This window comes from Diabrotica undecimpunctata, chromosome 4 (assembly GCF_040954645.1).
Source record: "Diabrotica undecimpunctata isolate CICGRU chromosome 4, icDiaUnde3, whole genome shotgun sequence".
NCBI lineage: Eukaryota > Metazoa > Arthropoda > Insecta > Coleoptera > Chrysomelidae > Diabrotica > Diabrotica undecimpunctata.
Window position 1 is genome coordinate 154,216,476 of NC_092806.1, and position 16,580 is coordinate 154,233,055.

General features: G+C 32.5%; 1 protein-coding gene across 4 annotated transcripts in view; it reads left to right on the plus strand.

The window, feature by feature from the left end:
- The window catches only part of sdk (sidekick cell adhesion molecule), a 245,995-nt gene extending 233,053 nt beyond the window's left edge, over nucleotides 1-12,942 (plus strand). For all 4 annotated transcript variants that reach the window (XM_072530619.1, XM_072530620.1, XM_072530621.1 and 1 more), the window contains one exon: nucleotides 271-12,942. In XM_072530619.1, the coding sequence (XP_072386720.1) occupies nucleotides 271-513 (243 nt within the window). In that variant the 3' untranslated portion in view covers nucleotides 514-12,942. The remainder of the gene's footprint in view (nucleotides 1-270) is intronic.
- Nucleotides 12,943-16,580: the final 3,638 nt, after the last annotated feature.

Genomic DNA, 16,580 nt, shown 5'->3' on the forward strand with positions numbered 1-16,580 from the left:
CCAGCCCAACAACACTGTCCAATGTCTGTGTCGATCTCTCACTTCAATTGGAAGACCAATGCCCTGCAATTTTGTCCCCAAACGCACCCATGGACCCAAAAGGTGCCCACCACCCGCATTTGGTTGTTAGTGCACTTTACCTATCTTAACGGAGGGCACTCCGTTTTTTATCCTAAATGTTTTTTTTTACCCACCTGCCTCGCAGTGTTTGTTTTGCTGCTTAGAATTAAGCTTACCATAAGCATCGATAGTAACGATTATTTTTTGCAGGGTTCAGAGAGTGAAAACGAGAGCGTTCGATCCGACCCCCACTCGTTCGTCAATCACTACGCCAACGTCAACGACACCTTACGACAATCGTGGAAACGTCAGAAACCCGTTCGGAACTATTCGAGTTACACCGACTCGGAGCCCGAAGGCAGTGCCGTCGTCAGTCTCAACGGGGGGCAAATCATTATGAACAACATGGCGAGATCGAGGGCGCCTCTACCGGGTTTCTCGTCGTTTGTATAATATAAGGAATTTATTAAGAGTAAAAGCGTGTGTCATAATAAAGCGGTAGATGAAAATTTGATGATATTTTTGTGTAATTTGGAAACGACGACACGTCTGTAGGATTTTGACGAAATAGGAATATTTTGTCGATTCTATTTGAGATAGAATCAAAACGTTTGCATAGTCTTAATAGTATTCTTAATTTTTATGAGATTAATTTGATATCTAAACATTTTGTTGTTTACATTTTAGTTTCAAAAAAGTTTTTGGTTGATTTAAAAAATTTTCATTAATTAGTAATGCATTTACTAAGTGTTTTGTTACCTATCGAAGGTATATTAATTATATACAAATTGTATTTATTTTTGTTTTATAATATAAGACGAATCAAAAGTAGTTTTAAATAACGACAGACTGATTCTGTGGTTCAAAATATATAAACGTGTCGTGGTAAGTCTATACGATTTGATACATTTTGACATCTCTACTTATAGAAATATGAAAATTACCATTGGTTTGATTAAAATTTTTTTTTAGGTTATGTCTAGGTCTGTATGTCATGTGTCAATTATTTTCGCATCGTTCCTACCGGTTCTAGTTTCATACCAGTGACGATTTCACAATGTAACTTAGCGATTGCCTTTAGTCGATGGGCCTTTACTACAATATGTTACAATGGGAATTTCATTTTAATGAAGTCATCATTTTTTGGAGAAATTTCAAAAGTTGTTCAAAGAGCATTTGTGACCTATTTATCCATATGGATAAGTATGATCTTGCTGGATAGCTATACCTTATTAGGTAGATTTTTCATTTTTTTAATTTTCATTGTTGATTAATCTGTATGGAGAAGCCTATTTCATCTTTCATTCCACAATATCTCTACTTTTCTATCAGAGCTGTATAATGATGTCTTCAGTCTCCTTATTACGTGTTAAGCCTATTGATTTTTCATATATTTTCAATTTTACCAGCATTTTACATTTCTAGAGCGCATTCTGTAATGGTCTGGTAGACCGTAGAGTTTCCCGAGTGTTCTGATTACTGGAGCTTCGGCTGATGCTTTTTATGTTGGGTTTGGTTTCTTTTGAAATAATTTTACCTTTATTTAAATGGCGTTCATTCTGTTATATTATGTTAAAAAGAAGATGGTATATACCTAAATAGACATGGATACATATTCTTATATGCATGGATGTCACTTTGTACAAATAGTATAGACAAACAATATCTTTAGTATCTTCTTACAATGTGATCTACTTATTTAGTTTTTTTAGGTTTTAAATATGCGGTACTAGTGTATATAGGTATGAGTGAAAAGAGAACACCGTTGAGTAGAATAAGTTTAACAAACGCGATTGCTAAAATTTGCTTGGGGTTTTATTTATTTATATCTCTTTTATATTATACATCTTTAGATATATTTACAATTGATTTTATTTTGTTGTATATCATCGTAGCGTTTTTATATCTTTACAAAACCTTAATTATTTCAATGTAAATTCGACCAAATACTCCTCTAATTATTTTTATATATTTACACAATCAAATAAATTTTGAAACAGAACTTTATACAGATTTTACACGGTAAAGAAATATTTATGTAGGGTTATTATACATTGGCTAAATACTTGTTAACTATTTGATCGGTACTTTCAATTATTTCATTTTACTCTCTCAGAATATTAGTTCTTGGTTAAATTTCCTGATCAAAAACATTTATTTTCAAACTCTACAGTCATTGTTTATGCATAAATTGAATATTCTATTCCAATATTTTATTGGAGTTTGTTAGTTAGGCTTTCCCTCCTTTTCATTGGGTTCTTCAATTTCGTATTTGATACACTAGATTATTTTGTTATTGTTTTAGCCAGTTACAGTTTTTTAGTCATATTGATATAGTTTTTGTGCTTATTTTTCCATTATTAATCCGTTTTCGAATGGATTTTTTTTGGGAAATTAAACTAGGTCTTCCACCTTTTATATTCAACAGCAATATTTGAGAAACTAATCCACGCTACAGTAAGTCTATATGTGCTACTTGCAGTTTCATAATCCTCCATTAGTAGTGAAGATTAAATACCTCAGTAAGGTAGTACTCTTATAATATCATGCCAAAACTCCATGTACATGAACAATTTTATTAGGGAGCTAACCTCTTAGATATTTAGACTACACTGATGCTGCATGCTTCTGTACAGTTTCCTCTTTGAAGAACTAATAGATCTAATACGTATTTCAACAATGTAGTACTCTTTCGTCGTATATTAGTAATTCAGAGACATAAATCATTTTTACAACTTATCTCTCAGTTAATTTGATTACATTTGTGTTACTAGCTTGTATGCAGTGCTTTGTATAAAGAACTCATCGATCTGCTACTTATTCTTTCAATAAGGTAGTACTGCTATCATCCCAAATCACTAATGCAGAGATGTCAATCATTTAAATAACTGTTAATCTAGTTGTACTACGTTTATATTACTAGCATTTTACTAATACTAATTCTTTTTCAAAGAACTGATATATGTTACTTATATCAAGTACTAATTTTATATAGAAGTCCAGAAACAATCCATTTAGGAGTCTAATAACTAAGATACTTAACCTGATTGTTAGCTAAAGAACTGACGGATACAGCATTTATATCCTCATGTCGGTTAGACTTTTAGAATTTCATATCAACAGTCCCAAGTTACCCTCTACTTTGAATAGGGTAGTACTATTATTTCATATCAGTATTCTAAAGACAATCCATTAAATTAATTAATAACTAAGCTATTTAGACTGTATTTGTACTACTAGTGTCTATGTAGTACTATTATCTCTAAAAACAGGTTGTTTTCAAAGAAAACTGTGAGATTTATTATTTATATCAAAAGTCAGGTATAGCTATAGCATCTCATATAGACACACTTAATACCTATTTCTTTAGTCCGGTACTAGTTTTAGCATCTAGTACAACAATCCAGAGGTATGATCCGTGATCCTTGTAGGAAAGGAACTACAGAAGTATTTAGACTAAATTTGTGAAGCATCTATACAGTTTTCTTTATAGAGAACTGACCAACGCAGTAATTATTTCTTCAGTCCGGTCCTACTTTCAGCTTCTGATACAACAATCAAGAGATATGATCCTTGTAGAAACGCTACAATAGAGCTACTTAGACTGAATTTGTGCTGGTAACATTTACTACACAGTTCTTTCAAAGAACTGACAGATACGCTACTTATCTTTTCAGTTCAGTACTTGTTTTAGCATCTAACAGAACAAGATATGTAGGGAAGGAATCACAGAGAATTTCAGATGGTAGCATCAGTACAGCTGTCTCTACAATAAACTGATAGATACAATACTTATTTCTTCAATCAAGTACTTACTTTCAGCAATCGAGACATGATCAATGTAAGAAAGGAACCATAGAGCTGTTTATATTGAATTTATTCTGTTAGCATCTTCATAGTTCTCTCTATATAGAACTAACAGATATAGTGATCATTTATACGATCTGGTACTACTTTTTTTATTACCAGTACTACTAAAAAACTAGGTGATTTAGAATGAATTTATGCTAGTACCACTTACATAGTTGTACTAAGAACTAACAGCTACGGTACTTATTTTTTCAATTCGGTACTAGTTTTAGCATGTAATAGAGCAATTCAAAGACATATAGGGAAGAAACCACAGTCATTTGACCTGAATTTGTGATTATAGCATCAGTACGGCTCTCTCCACAATAAACAGACATAGTACTGATTCCTGTAGTCAAGTACTACTTTAGCAATCGAGATATGATCGATGTAAGCAAGGAACCATACAGATGTTTATATTTTTATAGTTCTCCCTATAAACAACTAACAGATATAGCGATTATTTCTACAACCAGGTACTACTTTTTACTACCGGTACTATAAAAAACTCGGCTATTTAGACTGAATTTGTGCTGATAGCACCTACACATTTCCCCCCATACAAAGAACTGAATTATATAGTACTAATTTTTTCTGTTAAGTACTACTTGTAGCATCTTATATCAGCAGTCGCCAGACACGATTTATTTTGCAACTAAAAACTCGATAATTTAGACTGTATTTGTGCTGCTAGCATCCACACAGTTCTCTTTATACAAAGAACTGACCGATGCAGTACTTATTTGTTCTGATATGTAGTACTTGTGATACCATAGGGACATTTCTGTGAGACAATCCACTTTGGGATTAAAAGCTCTGCTATTTCTCTCTACAAAAAACTGACGGGTACAATACTTTTAGTCTGGTACTACTTTTAACATCTCATATCTGCAGTCTCGGGGCACGATTCACTTTTGGCACTAAAAACGCAGTTTTTTAGATTGCATTTCTGCTACTAGCAGTTATCTTTATACAAAGAACTGACAGATGCAGTACTAGTATTTCTCTCTACAAAGAACTGGCATTTACAATACTTTTGTTTTTAGTCAGGTACTACTCTTCCGAGACATGATCTATTTTGGAACTAAAAATTCAGCTGTTTAGACTACATTTGTCCTATTATCATATACACAGACGTGTCTGCTTATAAAGGATTGACATATTCAGTACTTTCTGTCTACACTTCACTACAATAGCATCAATGCATGACGATTTCAATGAATGATTCATAGATAACTCTTAAGTTATTTTAGACTCCATTTTGCTACTTGAATATATAAAGTTCTTTGTAAAAATAACTGGCAAATGCATTAATATACTGATTTAGTCTTTTTGGGTGGTGCTAAATATTGTATTTTCTTTGACAGCCGATATTATCTTTTTATTTTTAATTAATGTGTTCTACTTAATTTAACGAATATTTTTTGCTCTAGTTTTTAATGTTTACTAAGACTGAACAAGCAAAAACCCGCAAATTTTGGCAATCTATGTTTTGGAAAACGCTGATTCGAAACCGGTGTTTGATTTAGCGAATTATGTAATTTTTGGACCAAATGTAGGCATTTAATAAACGACGACGATCTCGGTAGTTTTCGTTCGAGATACTTTATTTTTTAGTCTGCTAGAAGTATTGTCAAATTTTCAATATTTATTTAGTAATTCCACAAGACTTGAATGTTAACTGAAATTTTAGGAACTAATTATACGGTGTACATATGATTTTTATCGATAGGAGATAAAATTGTTACTCTTTTTACGACTTTCAAAAATTTAGATCGACAAAGTGTATTGTAAATAATATCACCAATCTATTATACGCCAGTCGTTTTGGACATTTTTTACATTTGTATTAAAGAAAAACTGACATCTTAAAGATGTAACAATAATCTGTCAATGCTTGTGCATTTGGTGTTGATATTAATAGTGTTAAAGGATTTTTTCTTTATTAATAAACTCATCAGTGATGGACTTAAATGGGAGTTTCAACTAATCTTGTACCACAATTTTCTAAATAAAAGTAAATAAAGCATTGTATTTTACGTGGTAAACTTCATTTTAAATGAACTATTGTGGAATATAAAAATTAATGCATTAGAGTCTCACGATTTAACCTAATCTAACCTCAAAAATAGCGACATGACGTTATATAAATATGGAGTACAGTTTGTGCTACATTTCTGTGATTTTCACAACCGATATTTGGTCTATATATTTTTATTATGTCAGTTTTACTTTTATATGTACAGATATATGGGAAGACGTTGATATTTTGTGTAAGGTTGTTTATTTTGGCAGTTAAGAGTACTTATTTAATGGCAGCTGCGTCTGTTTTTCATTCCAAGTTTGTTACAAAGACAATACAAAAATGTTATTATATACAGCGAAGAGAATTGCGTTTTTTTACAGATATTAATATTTCTGATGAACTATAGGAATAATAAGGGCGACTTACAGAATAAACTGTTTTAGGCAGCTGTTTTGAGAATTATATTTTTTATTTATTGACATATACAACATAATTTTACATAGTTGATGTGTAAATTATAATAAAACGTTGTTTAGAGGATTTATTTTGTCAAAACGACTGGTTCTCTTGTGATCGCTCATCACGATTTCATTTTCATGAATGCATTTAGGAAATCACTGCTCAATATTGTATATTTTTATAAAATCTTGGCTATTAGAGTAGGTGTACTTCAAATCTAAGAGAGTTTTTACAAAAATTTACATTTTTTTACACTTAATTCGTTTTTGATAGTGATTCCCCATCATATTCTTTAAAAACGTTGACATAAAGCAGTGAATAGTATTTCAGTGTATTATCGGTTGCATAATTAATAGGAACATATATTACATTATAAAAGACAAAATGGTGAGGCAGCTGATGTTGCATTATTATTTTTATTAAATATTTACTATTTATGTATTGCATATCGCAGAGTATGCGGCACTTGTGAGAGACAGTATGACGTCACTGTCGATAAGCGTTGAATCTGCATTGCCGACCGAGCATGAACCTTAGCCAAGACCGGAACCAGTTGTTAACTGTCACTCAGTCAATTCATCTTCGTCTGTCAACTGTCAATTCTTCTTCTTTGCCGTAGCTAATGTCAGAACAAAGCTACACCGACGCTGGGGATACGACACAAGCATGGCAGACATATTTTATGTTTAACGATTTGAGACAGTCACACGTGTGGAAACCGTAACGAGTTGCATACTATATTTTATCTACGACGAACAAGTAATTTATTTTTAAAGTTGTTATTGTACTTCCGGTCTCTGGTAAGAAATATGTAGGTCATAGACGGTTCTTCGATAGCCATCAGATAACAATTTCCTTTGATCATGTTTATAAAATATACGGAGTGAGCTGTATATCCGATTTCAATAACATATTTCTTTTCGGCGTATATTATATTTCATAATAATAATGTCATTTCTCATGCGTGGATTATTTGAAACGTGAAAACACCCAAAAGTTAGAGGAAGCTAAATCTGGCGAATTGGTTGGATGGTGCAGCAATCCGTACTTTAATTTATTGCTTTTCACAGTGGCTTTTTTAGCCGTGTCAGAGAGTGCGTTGGCTTGATGAAATATTATTTTTTCTCTGAACCAAATTCATTCTGGACAATTCAGGTTGTCTAAAAAGTAATAATAATAGTCTGAGTACCAGTTATAAGCTAATACGTGAGTAAATTTCTTTTATATTCCAAAAAAATATATAATTTGGCCAATTTCTGGACGCTGTCCAACTTCGAAGTAGAAGTAGCAAGTTTACATCATGATGCCTCTTGATCTGATGTTGAATCATGATGGTAGGCCTGCCTTATCACTAGTAATGGAACTAAACAGAAAATCCATCTTATCGTTTTCAAAATGTACCAAATGTTGCTGAGAAAGTAATGAATGTGGCACCACTGTGTTCACGGCTCCCTAAAACCTAAAACTTTAGGCAAAATATTGCTGATGCAATCTAATGAGATACCTGGGCTTCTACAATCTTATATTTTTTAGTAGTTAGTGTAATAGTGTTTTTGGTAGAGGCCCTTCGCGTGGTTTTTCTTCAAAATTTCTACCACATTTAAAGACATATTTTTTCAGTACCAAATAAAACAGCAGTTTTGTTAAAATTTTTGTAAAAACGTCCCTTTCAGATAGAAGTATCTACGCTTAAATCGTTACATTTGTATACACTCACGCATATAAATTTAGGCGTGCAATGTAATTATATAAAACATTACTTTTTGTTACGTACATACTTTAAATATTTGTAGTCGAATCAACTTCGTTCTATACATTTTTTTGATGGATTATATATATATTTTTTTCAATACAGAGTGCCAAAATGAAATGCGAACTTACAGATTCAACTCTATTGGTCATAAAACATGAAGCTTTTGATTCGAAAGTTTCCAAAAATTGATAAATAATTCTATTACAAGAAAAAATTTATTTGTATTGAGCACAATAGAAAAATTATGACGGTACAAAATTTCAAGTGGAGAATTTTGACAAATTAAGCTTAAAAATTGTGCTCGTCAATATTTGCCTGGCCTTTTTGCATTATTATCTTCCGATCAGACATAAAATAAAATTATGCTGATACTATTCCTACCATAGCCATCTCAAAGATCTGTTTCATTTATTCCGACCATAAACATTGTCTTTCGCGGCATTCTTAAGTAATTTATGAAGTCCAGTTGTTTCTTCGGCTATTTAGGTTGTTAAAATGTAGACTATAGCTATTTACGAGCCCCTTCCCATTAACGTAATTATGAAAAATCAACATATGTTGACATAAGTGAATGCATAGCCAGGGTTGAGTGAATTTTTTTATTTTTGAAAATAAATAAAAAACCATAGGGGTAATGTTTTTAATAAATATTAATAAAAATGCCATATTAATTAATATGGGAACTTATAAAAGCATACAGAGTATAATTTGTTTATGGGAATCGACTTAAACTGATAATTCCATAGGTGGGTCAACAGATACGGGAAGGGGCTCATAATCCCAAAGCCGCAGTAGCGGTATAAAGGACTATTATTATTATGTATTCGTACTTATTTACTATTTCTAGGTTTTTTCTCTCAATAAAACCATAACAATGACTACTGTACCCATATCGAAATATCCAGAGAATTTTGTCCTGAAATAATTTATGAAAAATGAAATAGATTAATAAATAAACAATTTATTTTTAAATAATTCCTTTATCAGTTTAACAATTTGGCCAAATATATGCAACTTATATTATTTACCGATTTTTAATGCTGACCATAAGTTGAGGTTGTTTCCCTATCAATAAGTATACCTTTCTCAAACCTGCATATAAAAGTTTTCACCTCAAATATTCTTTACTTGCTTCATTTAATATTCAACGTGCATGACCTACTTTTTGAATTGTATCTGTAAGTTTTTAGAACAAAAATTCTTTTTCCATTTTTGTGACATTTTGACGAAATGTGATTATTTGTAAACATATTGATTTTTTTAAAATAATATTAAAATGGTAGCAGTTTCAAACTTGTACACACAAGAGCACACTGAATAATATTTTCGAATATGTTTTTGTATCATAGACGGTAATGAATAGTTTTGGTCCTCATTCTCCTAAAAGTTTGCCTACAAAATATGTTTATAATATTAATAAACATCTGGCACAAGAGTACAAGAGAACAAAAAGGAGTATTCAAAAATCACAGAGGCACTGTAAAATTACAACTAAAACTCCCAGAGACAGAATTAGAATTATAAATGAGTCGCCAATCTCCACCTTGACCAATTTTACAGGAACTGCGAAATTCTGTGGTAGCTTTATTTCGGTTACGATTTGCCTAATTATTATAATTTGTTATAAATTAGTAATGAGGATTTTGTTTTCATCAAACATGACTGTAGACGAATTATTCCACGTTGCAAAAGACAGAGAAGCTTTTAAAAATGTGGTCGCCAACCTCCGTTAATGGGGACGGCATAGGAAGAAGAAGAAGATTTTGTTTTACACAGATTTTTATAGTCTTTTAAGTATCTACTGAGAAAATTCAAAAAGAAAACTGAACATTGGCGATTATGATACTAATACTGTAACTTGATTACTTTCATACAAATTTCTCTGTCTTCAAATCATTTGAAATGGGTCTATTTAAATCAAAAGTCATTCTTGTCAAAATTAATTTTATTTTAATGAAATTACACACATAGTGCTATATTTTCTTCACTTTGTGGACCACAGAATGAGTCTTCGTGGTTAGGTAGATACGCTTGGTAGATCCATGTTCTGTAAAGGTGCTTTTTAGTATTCCAACCTTGGATTTTAGAGCTGTGTCTTCAAAATGAATTTCAAGCAAATTCTTGACGTCTTTTAACTTCTCTTCTTCTTCTCTTGTATGTTGGCTTCAAGTATGGTAGGATTGATACGAGATAACCTTTCTTTAATCTTGGTTAAAAGCTTCGAAGCACTCCAGTTGAAACTTTGAAATTTGGATCACCCTTCACCAAAATGTCTCCAGGTTTTTTGATGGATCTCTTTAGATAAAGTCGTTTACATTCGGTAAGTTTAAAATGCCACTGCCTTGTAACTTTAATGAAGCTATTAGCCTCAGTCTTCCAGTCTAAAAAGTTAAAATCTTGGTCAGCTAACAAAACTGTGGTATAATCTTTCCTTTCATTGTAATATTCTGCAAGATTTGCTACAAGTTTTTTTATTTCTCTTTCAATCAGCCCAAATATCCTATCGGGAGGGATAAATGAGTGCCCTCTAACAGAGAATAATAGCTCCATTGTCTTTATATTCATTGGAGCTCGCTTGCATAACCATGTCAAGTCTCACAGTAGTTACCTTTGACATATCTGTTTGGCATAAACGGTGCCAGATTACAGAGGCTACATGATTTGAAGATTTCCCGTATTGGTCCTCGGTCCAGCAATAGCTGAATAAATTCTGAGGCGCAAGTTAAGCCTTTGGGTATCCCTGAACGACAGTGAGATTGTGTAAATAAAGCTGCCTGCTGGTCTAGCACTTTTGGTAAGGACTTCTTATTCATTTAGTTTCAATTTTTTGCACTCAAAAGCTGTTGATTTGTGCTGGCACTGCGATTGTTTTGGTACTTTTCCGATGTATCTGAAATAGAAAGAAACCTGTTTTCAGATATCCTGAAAAATTGGTGGGTCAAAAACAAAACGTTTCTTAACATTACATTTACATTTTTCAGATTGTCTAATTCTTTTTCGGCATTTAGTTGGTGTTACTGACAAGGGTGAAATATCCTTTTTTTTGTGTTAACTTCAAAGTTCTTAAATTTAGAATAGTGTGCTGTTAAATGCTAAAAAATTGTAAATAACCAAACACCGATTAAATTAAACCGGCCACGTTTCTTATTTACGATGTTCAGGTCACGTGAATGAAAGAAATTTTCCCGATTGGCTCTTTTAAACATTGGTGGTTTGGTACGGAAATCTCCCAAAACATACCTAGGTTACTTTGAAACGGAAGGCAAACTTTGTGATGTTTTCTAGGCAAAATTTTGGCCGTTTTAATACTGAATATTACTACCAGTAGATAGGTATTAATGAGACGAATCCAGGTACATATTTCAAAACTGGAAAAATGGTGTTTTAGTGATTTTGATACTAGGTGACTCTAATATTGTTACACCTCTTTAAAATAACTTTATTCGGAAGCCCAACAATATTACAATACTTGTTTCTTCTTCTTCTTAACATGCCATACACCAAAGTGCGTAGGCGACTATCTCATTACTAGAATTCTGTTCTTGGCGGCGTGACACAGCTCGCCTGTATTGTGTATTCCTGTCCATTCTTTAATATTCCTTAACCAGGATAATTGTTGGCGGCCGGCTCCTCTCCTACCTTCGATCTTCCCTTGTAGGATGTATTTCATATTTTGCTCCTCTCAATATGTGCCCAAGGTAACCAATCTTGCGTTTTTTAATTAATTCAAAGAGTTCTCTTTCCACTTTCCAATACTTGTTTACAATAACTCAATGACAACTATAAACATCAAAACTCAAATGCTACTGTTCTAAACTGTCAAAAACATCTGTTTATATTATATTTTCTGACGTTCCAAACATCACTAGACATTTCATGAATTTTTGATGTCATCTTGAGTGTACAACGACTTCTTCTTTTTCGTCAAGGAACTTTTTCTACGTGGAATAAATCTTATGGAACTTTCGTAACAATATATAGGAACAATAAAGATAAAAATGAATGGGTTCAAAATGGGAGTGTTGTGAGAATTGGGAGATAAGAATATACCTTTATAGATTTGTAATCTTATTCTCAACATGTACAAGTTTAGGTCAATTTAAAAGTAGTACAAAAATTTAAGCAACCTTTATAACGTTTAGTAATGATTTTCAAGTAAAGTGATTATATAATCAATAAATCAACACGTTTTGTAGGCAAACAACTCATAATAAGCCATAGGGTATCTTTAGTGCCATTATAGAATAGTTATATTAAAAATTCAACGGGAATTTATGATACAATAACATTTTTTAATACCATTTACGATTGCGTCTGTTAATGATCATATTAACAAGCACCGTGAACTAATTTAAGCATTTATAAAAGTACCATTCTACATAGACCAATTGCCAATTTTCGTTGATACTCCTTTTTAATATAAGTGCCATTTAAATCATCGTTTTAAATATTTTTTAGTTTCCCACGGCAAGATTGTAAATAGTATTGAATTTTAATGCTTAGAAATATTACAATGCACATAAAATTTTGCACTTTTATTATTATTATCAGACGCAATCACTTTTAATTTTGATTATTCTTGGAACGGTAAAAGATTTGTCTACAATTAGTTTAATATATTGATTTGTCTAAACTAATTGTTGCTTAAACATTATTCAATATTTTTATGGACATATCTTTTACATTTCCTACAACTATCTAGCAAATGTACTGATTCTTCTGCAGTTTTCACTGCCTGTTTATTTGTAATGTAACATGGAACTGTTTGTAAAATAAATCTGTGATTCTATTGTAATTATTTTTTCGTTCCTTTTATAAAAATATTTTTGAAGCGAAGCTTCTATACTCGCTTTGTATTTTACTTGTTTTCCTATAGTGAAATGCTGAGGCGAGCGTCACGAAACGAGCGCCACAAAATGGCGTAGTCACGAGTAGCGTCATAGCCGATCGTCACATCGATTCACTACTCTCGATCAATTCGTTTCTAGTCATCATATATTTACTCTAAGGTTTAAATTAAAAACTACATGAAACAAATAGACGACATCGAAGATATAAACGCGAGCTGGGAGAAAATTAAAAACAACATTGAAGGAGCAGCAACAGAAGCTCTAGGAAAACGCAAAGTCATACTGAACAAAACAAACAACAACAATACACCATGCTTCAGAAAAGAAATAAAAGAGAAATGTAAAGAAAAACGAGAGGCCTACACGAAGTACAAAACATCAAATACTCCAGAATCCCGAGACACCTACAGAAGAATACGAAATGAAACAAAGCAGTTGGTAAGAAGAACAAAAAATGAACACTGGGAACAGTTTACAAAAAGGATGGAAAGTGACTTCTACGCTACACAAACACAAATATGGAGATTCATAAGAAACCAACGGAAAGAAATGGTAGAATTGAAGGAATACAATAACATACCAGCAAACGAATGGGAAAGATACCTGACGGAATTGTTTAAAGGAAAGGAAAATAATAATCAACACAATAACGTACCTGAATTAGGACACGAAATAGAAATCAGTTTTCAGGAAGTAGAGATAGCCATAAACTCACTCAAAAATAGAAAGTTACCAGGACCAGATGGAATAACCAACGAGCTTCTAAAACACGTAGCAGAAAGTAGACCTAGAGATGACAAAACTTAAACAAAAACTAATGCACTTGTACTTGTAACTTGCACTGCAAGATAACAGACGCACGGAGAAACAGCATAATGATACCCATGTTCCAGAAAGGAGATAAAGAAGACCTGCGTACACACCGTATTTGTACCAAGACAAATCACAGAAAAGGCCATCGAGTACAATGTTTTATAGACCTGACAAAGGCTTTCGATCGCATCCAAGTCGAAGAGGTCTTACACCTACTGTATAAAAGAAACATACCAACCATATTATATAAACCATCGAAAACATCTACTTACATAATCGAATACAGTCAAAGATAAATGGAAAACTAACACAGTGTATACCAGTACAAAGCGGAGTCTAAACAGAGTGACTTGTTAAGCCCACTTCTTTTTAATATAATAATGGATGAAATAAAGAAATACAAATCAGGAGACAATGGAGAATGGAAAGTACCCAGACGATACCTATTATTCTTTCTACCACTGGAGTCATCCCGAAGAGCCTCCTAGAAAACATAAAAAAGCTGGGTCTAAATGAACATCTATATAAGATTATGCAGAAAGCTGTGTTACTTTCGACGTCCAGATGCGTACGAAAATTTTTGGGAGATACACCGACATACCAAGTCACCTAGGACTCGATAACATGGAGAGTCCCACCAGAGAGCTCAATCCTTTTGATACCGTAGGTATCTGGGATGAGTGAATTTTCCCCTTAGAGGGAGTGTAAGCCGTATGGCTAAATCTGGATGAAATAATACAAGCAGTACGTAAAGGACATGGTTACAGAATGGGCAACAAAGAAATCAGAAGAGACAAAAGACGAGCTCCAAAGATTAACACATCTTTAATACCACAGCCAAGAAATACAATATATCAGCAGAACAAACCAAATGTATGACAACATCTAAATACCCACTACGACGTAAAATCGAAATTGATGGGAAAATAATAAAGCAGGAAGCAAGGTTTAGATATCTGGGAATAGATATAACTAGTTATGGAGATGTTGAAGAAGTACGACAACAAAGCTTAAAAGCAAGGCGGCGGGATCTCTTAATGACACAATCTGGAAGAACAATCACCTAAGACAAGACACAATAACAAGAATCTATAAAGCAGCAATTAGACCTATATTAACATACAAGGCAGAGACAAGACCTGACATATCTAAAACGAGACGACTGCTAGAAACAACTGAGATGAAAATACTCCGACGAATATCAGCGAAAAGTCTGTTGAATAGCGAGAGAAGCGAAAACATAAGAAGAGCATGCAATATAGAAGACATAAATGAATGGGTGACAAAACGGAAACGAGTGGAACGAACACCTTAGTAGAATGGCAGAGGATAGGATAGTACGAATACATAAGTCACCAAAAAGTATTGGCAGACGAACAACAAGATGGTACAATAATTTAAACAATTTAGGAGGCTAATATTGAAGAAGAAACAGGCTTTAAAGCCTACATACAAGAAGGAAGAAGAAGATGATGATGAAAAATAACTATCAAAATACAGACATTAAATGAAAAGTATCTCTGTTGATAAAATATAATAAGCCTTAAGAAAAATAAAAGATCGATAGTAGTAGGTATTATGAAACTGAAATTTAAACGTAAAGTGGACTTTTAATTAATTTAATGTTCACTTTAAAATAATTATATCAGGCATTATTAGACGATTTCATATGGTTATTAATTTGATGGGATGACATTTATGACTTTTTTTTGACACTTATGATGAATTTTCATGTTCGAGAATCGTTACGAATCCCTTGTAAAAACTAAAAGATGTTCTCATTAGTGCACCAGTTTCAGCACTGTTTGACACCTCTAAAGAGAACTTACTCTCTTTAAATAGTTATTTTTAAAATTTGTTACTATTTCATGCATTTTATAATTCTTGCAGTAGTTTTGTGTATATATGTACTACCAAAATCATCCATACTGTATAAAAACAGGATTTGGTACTCCGGGAGTAACCGAGGTGAAGCATTGCATTCTTATCGTCCACGCACGAATCGCTGGTTTTTAATTTCATTTAAATTAATTTAATTTTAATGATTTAATTCAATTCGATTCAATTTTATTCGTTTCAGTTTGTATTCAATTCGTTTCAGTTCGATTCCATTCGGTTATATTAAATTCTTTCGATTTCGTTCGTTTCGATTCGGTTCAATTCGATTCCACGATTTCATTCGATTCAATTCCATTGCGTTGCATTGCATTTCTTTTGTTATACCTCTTCGGGATACATTTCACCAATCAATGCATTCCATCCGTAGCCCGCGATAAGAAAGTTATGCTTCCAAAAACAACCCATAACCATAAAACCCTGAGTTATTTAAGCCTTGATATAAAGCTCATTGTACCTAAAATAAAAAGATTTTTACTATCAGATACATATGAAGCAAAAAAAGATCAACTTTAACGAAAGTACAAGCTGAATATAGCCGCAAATGTCAACCGTGAAACAAAATATTTCAGTTCTGCAGTATTGGCATGTTTTTGTAATGTATAAATTTTATGCTACAAATATAAAAAGACAGAGCTTTAGAAAAGTACACTTTGATTATATTATGTTATGAATTCGGCAATTTTTTATTTATATAAAGCAAGAACGAGTAAATATTTGGTTCTTTGGAGGTTACTTGCAGTTAGTTATTAGAACTTTGTTTTGGTAATTGCCCTTTGATAAATTAGCGGATAGATTTGGGAATCCTCAAACAACCAGTCTCAGATGTTTGCAATTAATCTCGAAAGAGACAAATATTTACTCATTGTTATTA